The sequence below is a fragment of the Pezoporus wallicus genome, unplaced genomic scaffold, assembly GCF_028554395.1.
Source record: "Pezoporus wallicus isolate ANWC-B61680 ecotype Strahan unplaced genomic scaffold, APGP_CSIRO_Pwel_v1 contig_6428, whole genome shotgun sequence".
In the NCBI taxonomy this organism is placed as follows: domain Eukaryota; kingdom Metazoa; phylum Chordata; class Aves; order Psittaciformes; family Psittacidae; genus Pezoporus; species Pezoporus wallicus.
Window position 1 is genome coordinate 2172698 of NW_026639269.1, and position 23715 is coordinate 2196412.

General features: G+C 41.3%; 1 protein-coding gene across 3 annotated transcripts in view; it reads left to right on the top strand.

The window, feature by feature from the left end:
* Nucleotides 1-15696: 15696 nt before the first annotated feature.
* Nucleotides 15697-23715, top strand: part of FAM83B (family with sequence similarity 83 member B) — a 51565-nt gene continuing 43546 nt past the window's right edge. Inside the window, exons 1-2 of one of the 3 annotated variants that reach the window (XM_057414017.1) lie at nucleotides 15697-15987; nucleotides 20463-20966. In XM_057414017.1, the coding sequence (XP_057270000.1) occupies nucleotides 20523-20966 (444 nt within the window). In that variant the 5' untranslated portion in view covers nucleotides 15697-15987; nucleotides 20463-20522. Of the gene's footprint in view, nucleotides 15988-16365; nucleotides 16490-20462; nucleotides 20967-23715 lie in introns of those variants that run through there. The other 2 variants (XM_057414018.1, XM_057414019.1) reach the window with 2 other exon arrangements.

Consider the following 23715-nt stretch of genomic DNA (forward strand, 5'->3'; position numbering starts at 1 on the left):
ACAATCCTAGACTTTGGGCATTATTTACTCAAAAAAACCCCTGATTTCATTAAAAGCTTCTGTTTATTTTCTTTAATGATCCAGGTTTAATCCCAAGTGTCTATTGAGCCTATTTTACTTCAGGACTGGTCTATCCGTGACTTTTCTGTCAGTCCACCTGCTGTCATTATCCCTCTTCCACGTTTACAGTACTGTTAGTCCACTGGCCAACTGGACGCAAACATGCAGGTCACACCTTATTAAATTGTTGCGAATTTCATGAAAATTGTTTTCTAGGGAGGGAAAAGGAACCCAAATTAATATTATTCCTGAGAAAAGGCCTCCTACCTGCTCTGTTTCTCTTATTTTCCTATGAAGAACAACTGTTATTTTTTTAGTGAATGAGCATCCCCTGTAAGGCTCCTTACATATGTCCTGTGTGGGACTCCATCTTATGCAATAACCTCATCTTCCTTCTCAAGGACTCATGCTTTTAAGTTTTTCTACCACACAGGGCACATTGTCAGGACAAGATCAGCACATGCTTCCCTGACTGACTGTCCAGGCTGCTCAGGCAAGGAGACAGAGCTGGCGAGCCGGAAGGTCAAATGGAAGTTGTGAGTAAAAGCACATGGATTCTTTCAGAACACCAACGGAAAGGAATTGGTTTACAACCAGAAGAAATGGGCAGGAAAGGATGAAAGAGGGAGAAGGTGGAGAGGACACAGGGGCTGGACTTGGTTGCTCCACATGAGTGGATCAAGGAGTGCCACTGAGCATTAGTGGAAAATTGAGACCAGAAACAGAGTAAGTCACACTGAGAGAAAATAAAGTTGATGAGACTCTGATCACCAGTCAGGGTAGAGATGGGCATCAGTTCTGGGACTGATGGAAAACTAGGAGGCAGGACTACAGACACACTGCTGGGAGAAAACAGGAACAAGAGTGGCATCAGTCACCACTAGAGAAAGCAGGAACAGATATTTCTATGGACAGCCTACCCTGTTAGTGGAGTGAGACAAATGAGCTGGCTCCAAAACAAGGCAAACATTGCAATTAAGTTACTGTGTGTGAGCTAATCCATCCATCTGAAAATTGAGGCTCTTATGAGAGGTGTGTCAGCATGCTGATATAAAAATACCACTTACCTGATAGTATGGGAACTGTACTTGCATTTCCTAATATGTATAGCATCATGTGGACATTTCAGCTCAAGTGGCATTAGTTTAGCATCCCTATAATCCCCTCCATACAAACAAATGTGTGCTGTAAACTATCACACATTCCTTTCCAAAGCCCAGAATAGAACTGAAGCATCATTTTCCTCTTCTGGCAAGGTGTATTTACGACACTCAGTGTACCTCATCTCTCACATACAGAGCCATAAATCCATTTGCTAATGATCCAATCTTGGTCTCTCCAGACTGAGACCAGATGCAATACTGTTCCTAAAGTTTATCAACTTCGATTAAAGCTGTGCTTTGAAGATAAAAAAGTGTGATAAAGTATTATGTGCTTTGAAAACGAAGCATGAGACATCTCGTGTTTGGCATCCAAAATTAGGGAATGCTTTTGACAATTCTGACATTCATCTTTGCGTGTCTCAATTTCTCAATTATAAAAATAAAAGTGGTATTTAATTTTGTAGGGAACCATAGATTAGCTAATTTTTTGAAGAGCACAGCACAATGTTCCACAAAGATATTTGATAATTTTACATTTGATGCAGGATCTGCCTGTTGGAAATTGAGTATGATCTGATATCAAATACTGAAGGAAGAAGAAATATGGAGTAACTACCCTTTTATTGAAGGATTTCCCAAAAAGGGAAAAACCCAAATCTATACAATCATGTAATTAAAAACTGCCTGATAATGTGTATACACAAAAAGGGCAGAATGAAATTCACACAGGAAGCCTTTATTTTCACATTCCTCACATTTTAAGGACCTGACTGCAATTCTTATCACTCTTTGTGTATGGTTTCTCCCTGTAGGCAACTGTATTTTAGTTTTATTAGAGTTTGTTGCATAAACTAGTTAAGCAGCTTAAAAATTTTGAAGTTCTGGTTTTCAAACAGAATGCTATTAAAATTCATTTGATTGTCTTTTTATCTTTACTGTGTACTTCTGATTCCTTTGTAAGTATTTCTATATTATGATTAAATAATTTATTGTTTTCATTGTTGTTACTGAAATCTTATCAGGAAGTTTAACATTTCATTAAATTACATAATTGACGAAGTAGGTAGAATCAATTAAATTTATGGAAAAACAGAATTCTCTCATTTTATTAAAGTAACACCTTTCACTCAAAAAAGATCCAATTGGTATAAAAAAGTTGTAAATGAGATTTGTTGTTCAGTACCATGCTCTTATGAATTTATGTGTGCTGTCCACCTTTCTGCCTAAGGGTAAAGTGAGCCTACAAGAGAATTAATTTTTTGTTGGTCATTCCAAGAAGTGTAAAATCATTTTGGACAGAAAATAATAACCACTGCATGCTTAGTAATGTGCATTTCAGATGCAAAGCATGTCTCTTCAGCCTCAAATTTTATCGTAAAAACAGTAACTACTCTAACTCTTCCTGGGAAAAATCCTACAAAACCAAGCAGTAAATAAAATGTAAACAACTTTCCTTCTGAGGGAAGAGAGGCAACTGTATGTGCTCTTTCATATACCATCAGCAAGGCTTAGCTAAAACTTGGAGGAGTGGTAGATAAAATGGTAAAGAATAAGAATTAAGATGTGTATTGATTAGAATATGGTTTTCACTGTATTTAAGAGTATTTAATGCAGACTGTAGTACATATGCATTAAGACTTAAATGTTTTTACTGTCATTATATGTCATTTACTATCACAGAAATTCCATTACAATCAGGTTACAATACCCAAAATATAAAGCTCTCCAGTATAAACAAATAGAATTATTGACCTTAACTCAGTACAATCTTTCTTGCATTACAATCTTTGTTTCTCCTCTCAATAACTAAATTTAATTTGAAAAATAACTATATTCCAAGTAAGAGCACCAGCATTTTCTGGACAAATGTGCTCATTTATTTCAATGAATAAATGAATTCATTTTTCTTATGGAATAAACCACCATGGTCATACGATTTCTGTTTTTTTTCCCTTCCTTTTCAATACATGTGCTATGTGCCTCATTTTTGTCTTAAATTTGCTGAACTGGGTAATTTAAGCTCCACCCTGAATGTTTTAAACTCTGCACGGATTATTTCTACTTCCATTTACTATGATGCCAGCAATTCACTGGAGTAATCTACTCAGTTCCACTGTGATATCTGTCCTCAAGGTTGCCTGTCACTCCTACACACTTCTCAGCATTCTGATTAATGCATGTCCAGAATGTACTTGCTAATAAAATAGATTGCAATAGCTGTAAAAATTATAACACAGATTTTGAACTTTAATTTTACATACACAGGATTAAAATAATACAGGATTGTATGAAGCTCCCTTCTCCATATCTCCACATTTCCGCCTCAAATGCCAAGATCACCCTTCTTCTGGGGATAGTGTGACTCCTGTGTCAGTTGACAACATGCTAATCTCTGTGCTATTTCCTATCTATATTTGGCAATAGAGTAAGAATTCAGTCAAACACAGTCACTCAAGCACTTCTTACCATAAATATTACCGATATTTGTTGTACCTGGCTTTCTGCAATGCCCAATCTGAAACTAAATTAAACCAAAACTTACAGACAAGGTATGAAGCCTCAGTGCTCTGTACATTTTCACACTTTATTAGTCTATGGAGGAATGTCACTCTACAATAATGCACAAATCCATGGGGAACAGAGAATTAAAATTTCATTCTTCCAGGAAAAAGCAGACTTTATCAGGAATTTGATGACAAAGAAAAGAGCAAAATTCTGACAGTGAAAACTACTTTGTTAAGAAGGTATATTACAACAGTATGCATGTACAAGTTAGGGGATAAGGGAGAATACACAAGAGGCTATTAAGTCATTTACCTATAAAACAGCCCTCAAGGAACACTTTTGTTCTTATCACATCTGCAATTACTTGTCAATGATATTTCTTATTCTTTTGTCTCTCATTTTGTATTAGATTTCACATAGGCAGTAGTGTCCCAAATTCAGACCATGATTTGTTTTGACCATCCTTTACAAAAGAAACCAACCCTGTTTCTGCTATGAGTAATATAGCAATTAAATGCTTCGTATTATGGCCATTTTTTAGGCTATTAACCGAATCCAGGCGGTGTTGCTTACCTGTCTTCCAACTCCACTGTTCTTTTATTGCTTCCTACTACTAAGATATACATAATAACAACTGGACATAAACTTGTAGTTGTTATTCTTCCTGTGGGTGTGGACATGTTTCATACCGGTTCATAATGCAGAAGGTCACCAGTACTGCATGCTTCTGAGGTCACGGGAAGCCTTCCTTACTCACTGCAGTCTATGCACCAGTCTTCTCTGATGCACTCTGCAAATCTCCACTGAGATTTGCACTCTTTATTACAGTCCTGAACTAAAGCTGATTGAAGGAAATTAAAATGGGAGCATCCTCTTTCATTTCACTGCAAATCACTGTAAATAAAACCTGAAATATAGCTTAGAGGACTGAAGCCAACAAAGAGCCCAAGTACCTAAAACCTTTTCATCTGATCATCACATGAAATGCAAGAGGAGAAATTCAAAGCTTCTGGATATTGATCAGGCTCATGAGTTAGGTATAAAAGTGCCTAAAGGGGCCAAGATCTGTGTACACACAGGCACAGGGTGACAGGCACGTCACCCTGGAGCTTCAAAATGGAAAAGTAAGACCCTGTGGAGTCACTTTAAATAACAGTTGAGAAGGGCTTATTTGATGAGCAATTTTCAACAGGTGCCTCAGGTCCTGTGTTAATCACCAAAGTCCCTTATTAAAGTTGAAATAATTTTGACTACTTGATCCAGAAATTGATTGCACTTTAATAAAAAATTACAGAATAGCATCTACTTCATTTGGAGAAGGTGTTTATGCTGTCTTACATTTTTATAATTGTCTCCCTCGTTCTAGAGCGCCGTACATTTATAGTTCAGCATGACTGAACTTTAGATATTTTCTAGCTTCAAAACACATTTCACCCCCCCCCCGCACACACCCCCTCCCCCCTCCCCCTTATAAATTATTCCATTTTAAAACAAGTTTAATTCTTGGCAAGTGAAACTCCCAATTTCCACGTTCATAAGCCAGCTATTTTTACTGATTTACTACTTAGTCTATGTAGGTTTTTTGTATTCAGTTAAACCATCCTTATTCATTTACTAATTAAGTACAAGTCAGATTAGGATTGCCACTTAAATGTTAATGTATCTGATCAAAATGAATTGGAAGTGCACGATGTCTCATAACTGGTAAATGTAAGATGATAGCTCAAATCCACCTCTTGGGCCTTTGTCACACATGTTAATAATTTTCCATTTTAGATAGCTGAAGGGAAAGAATCCATAAATGCTTGAATTTTATGAAGCATGTTTTGCCCAAGATACTGTTCAGGAACTTGACTGCTTCAGATTAACCATGAAATATTACAGAGGACTCAAAGTGTTGAATTATTTCAAGGTTTGATGCACAGCATAATCTCTTGAAGCCATATAACTATTATTGATAAAGTACTCAAATTTTTCAGCTTTTTTGCTTGCAAATACCTGACATAAAATGGCTCTCTAACATGAGATGGTCCAATAGCAACCACTAAAATCTCACAGTGTATATTTTGCTTGACTTGCAGTTTCATAAGCGATAATTGCGTATACTCTGTACATAAGAAATCCACATAGCATCATGGAATTATGGCTTCAGATCTAAGCTTGTGTTTAAAAAATAATACCTATTTCTGCATAGGTTTCAAGACAGACCTTAAGGACATTAACAGCTAGTTAAAGACTCCAGCACTGGGAGTAAATGTTTCCATTACTCTTTCTGTTTTAACTCCAATGCCAATTCCAGTACCAGAGAATTTCACCATTCCATTGCTGATAATGTTAGTAGACGCCATCGGGTAATAAAATTATTTCATAATCTCAAGCTCTTACTTTTCACAATTTCTTGGTTGCTTCTCTTATGAACCAGCAAAAGTCTTAGTTTCTTAGAGGTAACTTCTACAGTGTTCTTACCTTCTGATAATACAAAATACTTAAGGTTGTGAAAACAAAATTTTATTTATCACCATGTAATTTTAGTTCAAGACTTGGGACTATAACACACAACACAGAATCATAAAAGAAAATTGCTTTTAGCAAAACTTTGGTTAGGACTTTACCATTCTAGGTATGGAGCAAAATCTGTAAGAATTACATCTGTAACAGGAAGGAGAATAAATATAGAATTACAGTATCATGGAAAAATTAGATTGGAAATGGTTTCTGGAAGTCATCTAGTCCAACCTCCTGCTTCAAGACTATCTAACTGAAAACTTAAGAGGATGGCTGAGACCTTGCGCAGTCATGTTTTGAAAATCTCCATGGAGGCGGATCCCACAGGCTGTCCGGGAAGCACATCCCAGTGCTTAACCACCCTCACAGAGAGGAATTCTTCCGGTGTCCAATCAGAATTTTCCTTGCTGCAACTTGTGATTGTTGCACCCTGTTGTCTCATAGTCACAGAGAGCACTGCCTAAGTGCCATCACAATGCATTTCCTTCCTCCCACAACCTTACAGCAAGAGTTTTTAGAAACATATTGAAACAAGTGACTCTATTTTCTTCACTTGGGATTTCAATTACTTTTGGGATTTCAACGCACTTTGTCCATCATCCCCAACTCACATATGCCTCTCTGAAAAAGCTGGCAGCTGAAGATGGAGACTAAAAACCTGCCCACATATTTAGTTCTAACCACTCAGCATAAGACATGATGTTGAATTAGATGGACCTGGCGTAGCAACTTCTGCATTTGTTAGTTCTTTCTCTTCTGTACTTGAAACATAGAATCATAGAATAGTTAGGGTTGGAAAGGACCTTGAGATCATCAAGTTCCAACCCCCCTGCCATTGTTTATGAATCTACCTAGAAAAGAATATCCTGCCATTTCTAGCAGCTGCATTCAGACTTGTGATGTTGATACTTTGGAATATTAATATAACCAGCTTTCTATGCTGTTGAGACTTTTATGTGATTTTATGATTTCATATAGGCTGCTCTATTCCCTGGTTTATTTTTCCCTTCTGCTTCTGCCAGTATTACTACTGACAGCCAGAGACCTCCCAAAAGCATTGTGAAACCTTTAATTCTTCCCAGATTTTAGCATTAGAAAATGGTTAAAAGAAAGACGGTCTTGGGCTCATAAAGCTTATCAGGACCGCAAGTACTCAAGTGAACACTAGGGTAACACTGAAGGCTCCAATGTTCCACTGAAGCATCCACTATAACCATCCCTGGGAAGAAAACTATCTTCAGGCACTTCTGGGATTGGAAGGAGACAAAGACCTTTCATCCTTTTGCCAACCTCACCTCCAAGCAGGGAGCTGAATATTAGGCCAAAAGTGGATCCTTGTCAGTGCCAACATAGGCCTTTCAAAGTGGTTATAGCTTTGAAAATAAACCATGTGCAAATTGAGCAACAATTTGTTCCCTCTAGCCCTGTTTCATTTTTCTCTTTCTATGCATTTATTTACAGGTCTCACCTTTTTTCTCAGTCAGAAACAACCTGGGAGCTGTGAATTCTCCTTTTGACTTGAAAATCCTTATGGCTATGTTGTAGGAGTCTACACAAACCTCATGTACTTGTTCGAGGTTCCTGGCCATAGCCTAATGCAGGAATTGGATCTACAGTTCATTAAAACATTAAGATCAAACACCAACAGACAGCTTGCCGTTCCACTGAGTACAAACAGCACAAACAGGAAGAGGTGTTTTCTATTACTACTGTATCAACAGCAGATGGGACTTGGATTTATTCAAGATTTTGGTCCAACTGGGTATCCCAGATTTAAGGCTAGTTTTTAATAATTTGATTCTTACTTATACACAATGCATAGTTGTATATAATAGTTCCTCTAGTATTAAAAATGTATACTATAAAAAAATCTCACTAGTTTTTTTTTAGTATAAAATTTATAGACATTATATATTTGTAGTATACGAATATATAAATTTTTTTTACTAAAAATTAAATTGTAATATAAATAAAATTAATAAATATAAATTTATACTTTAAATTAGTATAAAATTTTCAGTATTGATCTCTGCATTACCCCAAAGTATGCCTGTCTTCAAGAGATAAGAGTATTCATCCCTAATCTCTAAAGCCTTAAGCCCCAAAACTGGATCACAAAAAAATATGGTTAAGATTTTGTCATTCAAACTCCAGCAATGCAACAGCCCTTGGGAGGACGTGATGATAAGGACAGGTTAAGCCCATTAAGAAAGATACTTCAGAAAGTTTAGTTTTCTGGGAAAGCGAGCAGATGGAGAGCAAAATGTGAGTTTTCCAACTAAAGGGGGGGGAAGGATGTTACTGGGGCTATTTTTCTTTTATTTTCTGATCAATTTTTTATTACTACCTGCTTGTAGTAGTACAATGACTACCATTTCCAAAGTAAGGCAAAAGTGGATGTTCAAGTAAAGGCAAGTGACAAAGGAAAAAATAATGACAAGAGTCAGCCAAGAGTATGACAGGAGTATTTTGGAAATTACAACAACTACATGAATATCATCTGGGCAAAAAGACTTCTAAGACAGAGCCTGAATCACAAGGACATGTAAAATCTCCAAAGACCTCAGAAAATATGAATATTTAGGTAAGCCTGAAGAAGCTACCTACCTGTGTGACTAAAAAACTTGACAAGCCATGAAGAAAACAGAGAAACTGGGCTACTTGCTGCTACCTGTGCAGCCATCCTTCCCCAGGGGCACAGAGCGAGCAGAGTGGGCAAACAGGGCGGGTAGAGGCAGTTTGGGTGGCAGTTCACGTGGGCAGGTGAGCGGGATGGTGAGCACTCGTCGTATGACCAGCTCTGGCGGTGGCCAGTGTAGGCACCCAGACAGAGCCGATGAGAGGGGAAGCTGCAGTGCAGAGCTCAGGGTGTAGCGAGTGCCTGCACTGGTCTGGTGAGGGGAGGGTGCACAACGGGCAGGGCTGCACTCGGTGCTCCCTGGTGGAGGTCCTCCTGCAGCAGGTGGCTGAGCTGCGGGATGCTGTTAATAGACTGCAAGATGTCAGGGAAGCTGAGAGGAAGGAGGAATGCCTGCTCCAGGCCCAAACTGTGCAGGGGCCTCAAGCTTCACCTCCAGCTCATGAAGGAAAGAAGGTGGCCGTTAACCCGGGAAGCTGGGAATTAGTGACAAAAAAAAACAACAAAAAAAGGAGGAAGAGAACAGTTAAAAGCAAGGGGCTTCCTCCTAAATCTGTTGTCCGCAAGAACCGCTTTGTTGTCCTGCAGGGGGCTAATGAGGAAACACACTTGAGCCAGAAACAGCCGGCTGATGCACTGGTAAAGATCTCTACTGGTGCTGCCAGGAAAAAGCAGCGGGTCATAGTAGTAGGGGACTGTACCTTGAAAGGGACAGAAGCACTCATCTGTCGGCCTGACCCGGTCTCAAAGGAGATGTGTTGCCTACCGGGGGCACGGATCAGGGATGTGGCAGAGAGGCTGCCTGCTCTAGTAAGTCCCACAGACTATTACCCACTCCTGGTGATACATGTGGGTGCTAGGGATATAGATAGTAGTACCCTAGGGAACATAAAGAAAGACTACAGAGCCCTGGGAGAGGCGGTTAGGGGCTCTGGAGCTCAGATAGTCTCTTCGTCAATTCTCCAGGATACAGGGGAAGACCTTAAAAAAGCTAGGAGGATTAGCCAGGTTAATAAATGGTTAAAAGGGTGATGTCATAGTCAGGGGTTTGGGTGTCTTGAACACAGGACCCAAGTTTGTAGGCCAGGTCTAGTGGGGGCTGGTGGAGCTGGTCTAAAGGGGAAGAGCAGTTTTGGTAGGAGGCTTGTCAGAATGGTCAAGGAGGCTTTAAACTAGATGTGCTGGGGGAGGAGGGCATCATTCCATCCCAACACACCCAGTCAGTTGCCAGCACCTATAATAAATGCTCGGAGCAATGTAGATATCTTCCAGCCGCTCCAGCCAATGAGCCGGCTTCATTTGGAGCTTGGCTCAGATGCCTCTATACAAATGCCCGTAGCATGGGGAACAAACGAGAGGAATTAAAGATGTGTGTATGTCTACAGGGATATGATATAATAGGCATCACAGAAACATGGTGGGATGGCTCCTATGACTGGAGTGTTGGAATGGAAGATTACAGGCTCTTTAGAAAAGACAGGCCTGGCAGGCGGGGAGGGGGAGTTGCCCTTTATGTTAGGGATAGGCTGGAGAGTATGGAACTCTGTCTGGGGACAGGTGAGCAGTCCACAGAGAGTTTGTGGGTCAGGGTTAAAGGGAATATAGCTATGGGAGACATTACTGTGGGGATCTGTTACAGACCGCCTGATCAAAAAGAACCTGCAGATGAAGCACTCTATAGGAAGATAGGAAAAGCCTCACGCTCACAGGCCCTTGTTCTCATGGGTGACTTCAACCACCCTGACATCTGTTGGAGTGATGGTATGGCCTGGCACAAGCAATCCAGGAGGTTCCTCGATTGTGTGGAAGACAACTTCCTTCTGCAAGTAATAGAGGAGCCGACAAGGAGAGGTGCCATGCTTGACCTCATGCTCACCAACAGGGAAGGGCTCATTGGAAATGTGACTCTCCAGGGCAGCCTTGGATGCAGTGATCACGAGATGCTTGAATTTGAGATCCTAAGGATAGTGAGAAGAGCGTGCAGCAAGCTCACTGCCCTGGACTTCAAAAGAGCAGACTTTGGCCTCTTCAGGAACCTACTTCGGAAGGTTCCATGGGATACAGCCCTAGAGGGCAGGGGGCCCAAGGATGTTGGTTTATATTCAAGGATCACCTGCTACAAGCTCAGGAGTGTTGCATCCCAACTAGAAGGAAGTGCAGCAGGAGGGCCAGGAGACCTCCTTGGATGGATAAGGAGCTGCTGAGGAAAATTCAAATGAAAAAAGAGGCTTATAATAAGTGGAAGCAAGAACAGGTGGCATGGGAAGAGTACAGGGATGTTGTCCGGGAAGCTAGGGACCAGGTTAGGAAAGCTAAGGCCCAGTTAGAATTAAACTTGGCTAGGGATGCTAAGGAAAACAGGAACGGATTCTATAGGTTCGTCGCGAATAAAAAACAGACTAGGGAGAAGGTAGGCCCCCTCAGGAAGCTCTCAGGAGAACTGCCTACACAGGATTTAGAAAAGGCCGAGGTTCTGAATGACTTCTTTGCCTCTGCCCTCTCTGGCAAAGGCACTGACTGCACCACCCAAGTCTTGGAAGGCAGATGCAGGGACTGAAAATGAAGACCTTGGGCCCACTGTAGGAGAGGATCTGGTTCAAGACCATCTTAAAAACCTGAACGTGCACAAGTCCATGGGACCTGATGAGATCCATCCGCGGGTCCTGAAGGAGCTGCCAAATGAAGTTGCTAAGCCACTGGCCATCATATTTGAAAAATCATGGCAGTCAGGTGAAGTCCCCAACATCACCTGGAAAAAAGGAAATATAACCCCCATTTTCAGGAAGGGGAAAATGGATGACCCGGGGAATTACAGACCAGGCAGTCTCACCTCTGTGCCTGGCAAAATCTTGGAGCAGATTCTCCTGGAAGGCATGCTAAGGCACATGAAAAACAACAAGGCGTTTGGTGACAGCCAGCATGGCTTCACTAAGGGGAAATCCTGCCTGACCAATTTGGTGGCCTTCTATGATGGGGCTACAGAACTGATGGACAGGGGTAGAGCAGTTGATGTCATCTACCTGAACTTGTGCAAAGCGCTCGACACTGTCCCTCACGACATCCTTGTCTCTAAATTGGAGAAACATCAATTTGATGGATGGACCACTCGCTGGATAAAGAACTGGCTGGATGGCCGCACACAAAGAGTTGTGGTCAATGGCTCAATATCCAGCTGGAGACCAGTAACGAGTGGTGTCCCTCAGGGATTGGTGTTGGGACCGGTCACGTTCAACATCTTCATTGCTGACATGGACAGTGGGATTGAGTGCGCCCTCAGCAAGTTTGCTGATGACACCAAGCTGTGTGGTTTGGTTGATACACTGGAGGGAAGGAATGCCATCCAGAGGGACCTCAACACACTTGTGAGGTGGGCTGATGCCAACCTCATGAAGTTTAACCATGTCAAGTGCAAGGTCCTACACCTGGATCAGAGCAATCCCAGGCACAGCTACAGGTTGGGCAGAGAAGAGATTCAGAGCAGCCCTGTGGAGAAGGACTTGGGGGTGCTGGTCGACGAGAAAAGGAACATGAGCCAGCGGTGTGCCCTTGCAGCCCAGAAAGCCAACCGCATCCTGGGCTGCACCAAAAGGAGCATGACCAGCAGGTCGAAGGAGGTGATCCTGCCCCTCTACTCTCCTCTCGTGGGGCCTCACCTGGAGTATTGTGTGCAGTTCTGGTGTCCTCAACATAAAAAAAGACATGGAAATGTTGGAACAAGTCCAGAGAAGGGCTACGAGGATGATCAGGGGACTGGAGCACCTCCTGTATGAAGACAAGCTGAGAAAGTTGGGGCTGTTCAGGCTGGAGAAGAGAAGGCTGTGTGGAGACATCATAGCAGCCTTCCAGTATCTGAAGGGGGCCTATAAGGATGCTGGAGAGGGACTCTTCATTAGGGACTGTAGTGATAGGACAAGGGGTAACAGGTTAATACTTAAACAGGGGAAGTTTAGATTGGATATAAGGAGAAAATTCTTTCCTGTTAGGGTGCTGAGGCACTGGAATGGGCTGCCCAGGGAGGTTGTGAATGCTCCATCCCTGGCAGTGGTCAAGGCCAGATTGGATGAAGGCTTGGGTGCCTTGGTTTCGTGTGAGGTGTCCCTACCCATTGTGGGGGGAGTTGGAATTAGATGATCTTAAGGTCCTTTCCAACCCTAACTATTCTATGATTCTATGTTTTCTGACTAGTGTCACCGTATATGTGATAACAATCTTTTGTGTTCTGCTTGCATTCTGCTAGACCTGTACATGGCAAATGTCAAAGTCAATACTAAAAAGTCTCAGAACTGACAAATGGGAGCTGATAGAAGTCAGAGATGACAATCCAACAGCACCATAATCTGAGTACTCAGGTCACTTAAGACAATAATTGTTCTTCCTGATTACATTCTCAACATGGTAGTATCAAACATACGGAGTTAATTATTTTTTTCCCATGAACAAGCTGGGTCTAGAATAACCTTTTCTTTTTTTTTCCTCTTCTGTAGTTTTGAGGCTTCACGAATTGGTGGGATTCCAATAAAACTATTCCAATCTTTATGATGCTTCAACTGGGCTTGCCCAGTGTTACATTTCCAACAGCAAAAGGAAGGGCTGTTTAAGCAAATGAGAGCCTGGCCAGTTTCTGCAGTCCATTCCCCTCAAACTGCTGCAGCTCCACAACTCTAGGAGTAAGGATACTAAACGGTATATCCCTGCCTCATCCTTTTATAATCCAGTTTTATATGTATTGTTTAAGAATTTGTTTTACAGCTTGTTGAGCTTGCTCATACCATCTGCCTCCATTGCCTCTTGTGGCTGTAAGATCTGGAAGTTTATGACCTGGAAGTTTATTACCTGCTGAATAAAAATGTACTTTATTTTGACAGATGGCTGCGGGTAGCTGGTTTCCAAAACATGTTATCCAAGCTAGGTTTTATGAAATGTCTGGTCTGGTATAGCTACTGGAGGGCTTCAATTGATAAACTCAGGCAACCCCCAACTGTGTGGAAGAATCTCCAGCATCATTTGCCATCTCCTCTTTATATATTTTATGCAAGGGCTTTCTCAGTATTTAAAAAGATCTGTTTAAGTTTTCTACATCTCTTCTCATCGTTCTGTTTACCTATTAATTTTAAAGTTGGTATGGTGTACTGGCTATTTAGAGAGTGCATTTTTCTCTTCAGTAACAACAGCAATAATAGTGCCTTATTACTACCAATATGATTGTCAGTGTTTTATACTGTATTGTTCATTTGTATTGCATGTGTGCATGTGTGTTGCTGAAGATCTCAGTATTTGATTGGTTTCCCACTGAGCTGAGCCCTGTAAAGGCACAGATCAAACAACTTATTGTACAGATACTAATGCAGAAAGAAAACTCTAGGTCCCTTTTCCATGAAGATTTCCTTATTTAGACAGCTGTAACTGATCTCATTATACCTTTTTGTTTGTGCTAAGCTGGTACTCAACCACGGATTTCTCTAAAAGAAAGACCCAGTAGTACTTGTAAATTTTATGGAATGAAAGTCCAACTGATTCAGTCAAGGCTAAAAGTGCTTTTGTGACCATCCATCTGCCTTCCTACCCTTTCAAAAATAATTATAGAAAATAGATCTGTTCTTCTAAAAATTTACATGGCCCCACCTCTTGATGGACAAGTTTCCACAGAAACACATTCTCCTTTCGGACCACACATTTTACGGAATAAAAAGTGCTGCGTTCTAACTCACTATAAAATACTAAGTAAACTTTTACAGTGTGTTTGTTTTTACAGCAGTTTTTCCTCTTCATGGTTCATCAAACCCAGGGAAATTCTTTTTTGGGTGTGAGAAGATTCTAACCATATAAACCAGGAGATCTTAGGTCTGCAGAGAGTAGTCCATGAGTATACTGACATCAACTATTTCTTCTTTTGCACTACACTACCTGAATTAACTGTACAGAAAAAGTGTTGCCTGGTGGCTACAAGATTTATACATTTATATATTGTTGTATAGATATTACTTTTTTTTCTTTTCCCTCAAAGAATCCTCTTCAAAAAGTCACAGTAGAACATTATTACCTTCAGAATAGGATATAACCTGCACTTGCTATCCGGCAGTAAAGGTTAGAAAAAAAGTTAGTGCTTAAACCCAGACCAGACAAACTATTGCCAATAAAGTGTAATTGTCAGGGTTACACTGCACTGTCTTAAATGGCTCGTGAAAAAGCTGCCTGCAGTTATTCACTACAGGGTGACAAAACACTACAGGTTATGGGCAAAACCTATAAAAAGTTTCCATCTGTTGCCATTAATTTAAAATGACAAAGAAAACTCGTGTTCTTACACCTCGGTGTGCTTAAATCATGCATATATGCGACATACTGATGCATTGGCAGTTGCATGATCCTACTACAAAGATGACTGTGTTCTGGAAGCGCCTTCAGAAAAGCTCTCAAGGGTTTCCCAACATAGGATTGCCAAATTGGCATCTCCAGCCTTTGGGCAGCTGAGGAAGATGATGCTGGCACTGCAGCCTGGATGGGGGGGTTCTGCCTTCAGGTTCGTTTCTCCAACTTGAGAAAAAACGAGCAAAAGATAATTTTAAAGTAACTGAGCTGTGGAAAGGGGGCTCACCCACATAACCCGATTTAAAGGTCTCAAACGTGCACCGCTCCCTTGCCGTGACTTGCTCCCAGGGAGTTAACCTGGAAACCGTGACTCCAGGCTGACGGGTTTATATTGTAATCCAAGCCAACGTTTGTTTCAGCTTTATCCCCCACGCACACAAGCACCGCGCTCCCAGGGCCCCTCCGGGGCTACCCGTGTTGCCGGCCAGGGACAGTCCCTGCCCCGCGGGACCGCGGGCGCCTGCGTCCGGCCCGGAGGGCAGGGATGGGCCGGGATGGGATGGGGTGGGGTGGAATGGGGCGGGGGGCCGCGCCGCGGCGCTGGGAAGGCGCTGCCCTTCGCTCCGCGCGAGGGCCGGGCTTCCCCAGTTCAGACAAGCCCTTGCCCCGCTCCAGCGGCGGCGGGTTTGGTGCGACACCGTCCTGACATGTTGTAACTGGTTTCCACACCCACCGCGCCTGAGAGCGACGGGAAGTACCTGCGATGAGCCCAGCGCCGCCTTGACTCGCCGCCGCCGCGATCGCAGCAGCCGGGTCGAACCGCCCCGCCGCTCCGGAGGCGAGACCCCACAGCGGGGCACCGGCGCGGTAAGTGGGTCTGCCCTCCGCCTCCTCCTGGACGGGAAGAGGCAGCGGCACGGGCACGGTCTGACCCGGCTGCAGGCGGGCGTGTGGGGCGGCCGCCCCCCTCTCTCCTCTCCGCCCCTCCAGCGGCCTGCTCGACGCCGCGGGGCGTTTGAAACAGGGGCGCGGGGATCGCGAAGTTGAGGGTGCGGCGGCGCGGCTCCGGCCGCGGCCACCTGAGGCGAGCCGGCGCCGAGCGGCGTGCGGCGCTGACGGGAGAAGGGGAAGGGCCCGGCGGGGGTACCACGGGCATGCGGTCCTCAGGGTAAGACGTGCCCGCTGCGAAGCCAGCGCGGGGCTGGTTGCCTCCGCTTTGCTCGGAAAGTTAACTTTCTGGACAGTAAAGAAAAAGAAGCAGGAGCGCTTGGGGCGTTGTTTTTCACTTGAATCTGATGCCCTTTGCATCCACGGAAAATAGTGTAGTTCCGTTTATAATGAAATAATTGCCCGTCACTGCTTACTATAGGTAATTATTATTTATTCTTGATACAATTCCTTCGTACGAAGGTTGGTGATAGGCGGCTGTCATAAAACACTTGTTTGTTCGGTCACACGAGGCCCTTGAGCGGTGGGAAGCCTCCTCAGCAGAGCCGTGGGTCAGACCTCCTCAGGTGGATGTCCCCAAAAGCCATGCCTGAGAGAAGGGACTGTGACAAGACGTCCCCATGGTTTAACTTACCACTTGAAACTTTATGCAGAAACTGTCAAGGGAATCACAATCCCTTTGGAAAAGTTAGGATATCCGAAGGAGAGCACCATGGCCAGGGCCTTGCCAAAGACCGGCTTGTGCGAGCCTGGGGTTAGAGCCTGAAGTTGCTGAATGGGAAGTTTTTCAAATCCTGTGAATATTAGTAAGTCAGGGAAGTTGCCTGTCTCTAGCTCTAGCCTGGAGGACTGTACTCCTGGAACCACCACAGAATGTTGCATCATTTTCTTCAGTGGGCAGTTGTCATCTGCTGCTTTTGTGAAAGCTGGGATCTTGCTATAGAAAGGCACATGGACCTTTCTTTCAAAGAAAAGTTCTCTTCTTGCTGGGTTCTTGATAATGGCACTGGAAAGGTCTGAGTGTGTTGTTAATAGAAGGACAAGATGATCACAGCAGTGCAGGATTCAGCATTTGTGTTCTGCAGCAGAAAGATTCAGTTTTATCAGCTGCATTGGAGTTTAAATTCTATTTAAACCCATTAATGGCACTCAATAAAAAAGTTTTAAGTCCAAGCAGAGAATATAGTTGATACTCTGGGCTGGGATTAACAGTCAAAGTTATTTGTCAGAGGATGAAGAGCAGCTTTCCTGATGCTAGTAAAATTTGTAATCATGTATATGAAGCCTGATAAAGCGCTGGACGTCTCCAGAGATGTGCCTCATTCTGCTTATAGAATTGTTGATCTCAGGAGTAGAATCAAGTTCATTATGCAGAATCATTATACGAAGTTGAAGAAGACACCAAAATGTTTATTTCAGAATTTTGTCAACCCCTGCCACTCTGTTCAAAATTGTATTGGTTCCATAGGTACATTTTCTACAACATAGTTCTTACGTTCTAAGAAGGAAAATACCTGTGTCAAGACATCTAGAACTTTTGTTAAATATACCTGAAGCTGCCATTTTTATTTGGGAGTTTTCTTTTGTTTCTTCTCATGAATGTATGGCATGCTGATGTCTTTAATGACAAAAACCAGAATTAGAATCTCATCTGTTCTGTGATTTATTTCTGTGCTGACAAGATTTTACATTTACTTTCTTAAATAAGTGTGCACTGCTTGAAGCTTCTTTTGTAAACTGCACTTACAAATCAAAAGATCAACATCAAAGATGTTCACTGCAAAATAACTGTTCTTGTTTGGAAGACTACACTAGACGTCTCACCTTTTGAAGTTTACAGGATATTTATACCTTGCTTTCAGCATAAGTCTGAGCATAAGTTACTGTATTTGACCTATGCCACATTTAATTAATTCATTGTTTTCAATGAAATGTCAAACAATATACTATACTAATGCTGACTTTTATTTGTTCATAACATTCAATATTTTATATTGAACAACTTTACATATTAAGTATAGTCTTGTTCCCCTATATTATTTTCAAAGGAAAGAGTGAGGAGAAGAAAAAGGGGATTTAGACAAGTTTTTGAAGTAAACACTTAAGTCTTTCTCAACTGTATATATGCAATCAGTGGCAAGATTCTTATTTTAGAAACACATCATTCCAAAGTAGTAAGGATTTTAGAAATATCTTTCATTTGCCTTTGTAAAATCAGATTTAGTCTTAAATGTCACAATAAGATTTATTGTTTTATTACACTGTTTTGAGACTGACTTGTCCTGGAGAGCCCTACAAGAGGGGTCTATTAGGTTCTCAGTAAAGTCACCTGTGTTAGTGTTCAGATTCTTAGGAACAGCTCTGCTGAGTAACTGCATTTTTAGTCTTGATGGTTTTCATTCTTCATCTGAAATGTCTTGAAAACCTTTTCCAGATGATTGGCTTCCATGGGACACTGATGAATGCTTTAATTTTACAACATTATAAGACTTTGACCTTTGCATCTGTCTGTCTTGTCTGTACTGTGTGCTCAGTTCTCTGTCGTATTACACCACAGGCTGTATCTGCATTTGGCCAAAGTAAAATGGTATCACCCTTATTTTATAATGTTCTATTTCCACCTGTGAGAGCAGTGTAGAATGAAGCCCTGAATATCTGTCACAGGAATACATGTAATTCTCGACCAGGGGAGAGCAGTTGGATCCCTTTTTGCTCTGTGCTTTCCAGTCTGCCACAAAGAGCTACTCTGGAAGCAGCCAGAAACACTCCTTTCCCTCAGGCTCGAAAGCAGTCCTATCTGGGAAGATCTACCCTGCTACTTGGCTGAGAGACAGGATTCAAATGGAATTATTTCATATGACATGCTGATGCCAGCCTCAGATCTGGATTTTTCTTTCTTGGTCTTTTTTTAACCTCAGAGTTCCCAAGTTCCTCAGAAATCTTGGTTTAATTGAACACATAATTGAATTTTGGATTATCAGTAGCGTATGGAGATTTTGCTTTTCATTCCTTTAGGTTAATGTGGCTAATTTGTGTTTCCTTTCAAGAAGATTTAAACTCTTCCCAGCAGACAGTGGAAAGTAAATGCACTGTTCACAAAATTTCTGAAAGTTCTTGATGTGAAGAGAGAATTGTGTTGCGTTTGCATGCCAGTAAACTAAATCAGAACTCTGAATGATTATTGCTTGCCATTACACTGCTATTCCAGTAACTAGGCTTGTAGGGAAACCCAGTGTTAACTTGCAAGCCATAAGTCATGTATGCTTTTTGTAATTATTCTGTCTTTGTTGGACTTCTTCCTACTTCTGCATTCTCCTAAGCTTCATGCTCTAGTCCTGAAAGATTAAACACTACTACCATGTATCATCTTTCTATTGTACATGGCCAGGCACGTGCCACGCTCATGAAGCCTCCCCTCCTCCCCCACGCCTTTGTGGGGTTCTTTTGTGGCTTACCTGTCCAGTGCAGAAATTCATTGTAGTTTAGGTGTTAGAGAAGTCCCATGAGGTTGCACAAACATGAAGGAAGAGAAGCTGGCCATTTGTCCTCTCTGTATCTTAAATCCCAAATTGTTGCAGCATGAACCAACCCTATCAGTCCTTGTTAAATGAAATTTAAAAAATAGTAAGAATGGATTTATAAGTTTGTCAGTAGACAATTTACTTATTATTAATGTTTTGGAAAAAAAAAGAAATAAGGTAAGATTAAAGCAGCCGCTCCTTTTGGCAGAAGGAATAAGCAGGGTGGAAACTAGACATGAGATTGCTGATTCAGAGGTTGATCCCAGATGTGGGAGGATAAATCTTTCTGGAGTTCCTCATAACTCACTGAAATGAGGTAGGCTGGTTCTGCTTGGGAGGAGCAAATGGATTAGATCAGCATGGGAGAACAGATAATAAGGTGAAGGACCTGAATGACTATGGTTTCAAAGATGACAGAAAACAGGAATGCATTGCAGAGAAAAAGTAATGCATCAAAAAGTAGGAAATGTAATTGGTTTCTGAAGTGTTTATTTGAACACCACTCTGTCAGTTGTTATAAAGAGTTTTGAAGCATAACCTATGGTAGCATATTGGACCATGCATTAGGTATGTATTTGTGTTAGTGGTACAGATCTTCAGTGTGTTACTTGCTCTGCTGTAGCTTTTAACGTAAGAACATCAAATCACTTTTAATTATGTTTTGTTTTGCCTTATGCAGAAACATCTCTTTATCTAGATCTTTAATATTCATTTGGCAGTATTAATCCCTGAGCCTTTTCAAAACGTTTTAAATTTCTTGGAAGGTGCTAGAAATACTTGGAGCAACATTACCAGAAAAGCATTTTGAATAGTATCTGTGTGCATCATACATCTCTACAAATATTCAGATTGTTTTCTTTTTTCTCTTTACAGATAAATTTCATCAGCTCATGAACGGATGTTTAAAAGACTTCATACAAAATATATCTGAAAATGGAAACTTCATCTTTGCTATCGTCCTTACATGATGAATGCAGATCAGACAACTATATTGAACCTCATTACAAGGAATGGTACCGAGTAGCTATTGATGCTCTGATTGAAGGAGGTTTGGAAGCCTACAAAGAATTTCTTTCCAAAGAGAGATGCTCAGAGTTCCTAGCAGATGAGGAAATTGATTATATTTTGAATAATGTTCACAAACTTCCCCAAAACACAGTTTATTCCTCTAACCACGCTATTGATGACACCTCTTCCTCGGGAACCTACTGGCCCATTGAATCAGATGTGGAAGCTCCAAATCTTGACTTAGGTTGGCCCTACCTAATGCCTGGAATTTCTGGTGGCACAAATATTGATCTGCTTTTCCATCCACCACGAGCGCAGCCTTACACCATAAAGGAAACTATTCGGAAGATGATAAGAGATGCAAGAAAGGTAAACATGAAAAATGTTATTGGGGGAGGGAGGGAAGTGTCAATAATAATCTAGTTGTGTTTTACTACAGGCTTTTTTTTCCCCCTCTCTCAAAAAAAAAAATCTGACTGCTAACAGTTCAAACACAAAGGTTTTTGCCTACTGAGGTGGGTCTGTTGATACCAGATGCATCAGTGTTTTTAACCTAATTTTCAAGGATGAGGGATTAATGGGAGGGATTAATGAAGCGTAATTTTCATTTTACTGTAATGTTGACCAGTCCATGAGAAATTCATAGCTAATTAGCACAGCTTTTCTTTGACTTTAGTTGAATATACATCAAGTGATACTATTCTGTCCAACTTCAGGATATATCCTAAGGTTTCTCTTGCATCATAGGGAGCTTTCCTTGCAGAAATCAGTCAGAAAGTGTTAAAGAGAGCTCAGAAAAAAAAAATAATAATTAAGCAACAAGGAAATAGATTCTGCATGTGTACCTTACCTTCATTTCTGACTAATGACTAATTATAAGAAATGTGGACACTTGTCTAAGTGTACTTGTCTACACTTAGGGTCACTGCATCTTGAGTTTCCTAAGGCACACCCAGCTTACACCTTAGCGATAAGGCACTGTATGTACAAACCACCTTTTGCTTTCCAGTGTCAATTTAAAAGGCAAAAAAACCCCAAACCAAACATGCAAAAATGTATTAGCATGTATATCTGTTTGTCCCTGGGCCATGTTAGCTCTTTAAACAGATGTGACAATGTTTCAGAAGTATTAATAGGAAGTACTCACCCTCCCCCTTTTTTTTTTTCCCTGAAATAAATTGGGTTCTGCATGACTCTGTGGGCTTTAAATCAGTAGGACAGGCTCTAGCTTGAGTGCATCCATAAACACTTCAGTGGCTGAAACGTACATGTAAACGTGTGCAATAGAAGTGGACTGAAAAGGGTGGGGAAGGGAAGGACAATGTCTTTTTACAATGTCTCTTGTTTATTTAGATAAAACATATAATTTGTTGCCATAATAGAGTTATCACTAGGCATTTCATCCTGCAGTTTACAGTCTAGGATGACTCTGTGCTCAAGGAAGAGGAAAATTAGTTACTTCTAACTCTCTTTGTCCCTTTCAGAGGGAGATTCCATGTTTTTTGCTTTTGTATGTAGCAGGGCTGGAGCCTGACTTGCCTAAGACCCTCCCTGATCTTTTTAAACTGCAGCTCCTTAGCTACCAATGTATCCAGTGTAAGGGAAACCACAAAAACAGGGTTAGCTCTATTGTGAATACTAGCTCAGATTTGCCACAAGGTCTTGAAATGCCATGAAGAAAGGCTGTTTCCTGCTAGTTGCCCTGCTTTTTGTGCCTAGCTGACTAGCTGCATGCGATCCAGTCCCTTTCTAACACCTGTCTTAGCTGGTGGTGCTGCTTTGTAAAATGCCATTTTAAGAGGCATGCCTCCTTTGAATACAGCTGTGGAGGAAAAATTATGTATGATTCTTCCCCAGCTTTGGAAAAAGGTTGAGCACATAGCATATTGGCTCTCTGGTGCATTTGTAGTGCTTGTATGTCATAAAGAGGGTGTTACGGATGTGTCACTGTCAAATTTGGCAGCTGAAAAGTTTGTTTAGTTGATCAGCACAACCTCAACAGCAACAACCATAACAGTTGATACAGTGATACGTGTTGGTTGCTTCAGGAAACAGCAATTAAATCTAAAAGACAGTGTTCTGTCTGCAGATGCATAGAAAAGTTTAAAGGACTTCTAAGATAAAGTCAGGTATTTAAAACATGCTTACAGTAGGCAAACACTGTAAACAGGCTAACATACTTCTGCTAAACAACTCACAAAAATACAGTTATATTAAACAGGCCTCTTTGTTATATAGTAGTGGAGATGTGTGGTCTTATGAGAATATTCAAAGGACACAGGAAAAAGTTACACATGAAAACTAGAAACCTGTAAAGAATAAACAAGTTTTTCAGCAAATCACATTACCCAGTACATCTCTAAGCAAAATCTATGGGAATTTCAGCAAACTTTTGTGGGAAAACAAACGAACTATTGGAGGTGGGAGTATTCATACCAGCTAACTAAGCACCAAACTTCAGTGCTTAAGTTCAGGCACTGATTTCTGTGGGCTACCTGAACACTCGGTGCAGTAGGAAACCAACTCCTACAAGGTCCTCCAAAGTGTTTCTGCACTCGTTCACCTGATGAAAGAGCCCATTTGATATATATATTTCTTTGTATATACTAGCCCAGAAATTCATGGAGGCTGAGCCAGTTGAAACCTAGATTCTACTTGAGTATTTGGAGATACAAAAGGATAAGGATTAGTGGACTTACTCCTGACCTCTTTCATGCTTGGTGCATCACAGTGTCACTCCTTAAAATGATTATTACATATGTTAATTTTGACCTTAGGAAGAGATGTTGTAAACAACATTAAGCAACTTGCTTGCTGACAGTGATTTTTTCCTGACTAAAGAGGAAAATAATTTGTAAGACTATGCTATACTAGACTAAAACCAGTGACTATGAAAAAGCGTCATAAGAATATTTTGTCACATTTTTCTTAAATACATAATTTGCATAAGAATTATGCACATCACCTTCATGGTAAATATAGGCAATATAATAAGGAGTTTCCTTACAGAAATGGATCAGTATTAAATCCTAGGAAAATGAGCTAACCATTTTGAGGAGATGAGTCCATACTTGTTTCTGAACTCGTATTAAAGCAGAGGAACTGTATTGTACACAGG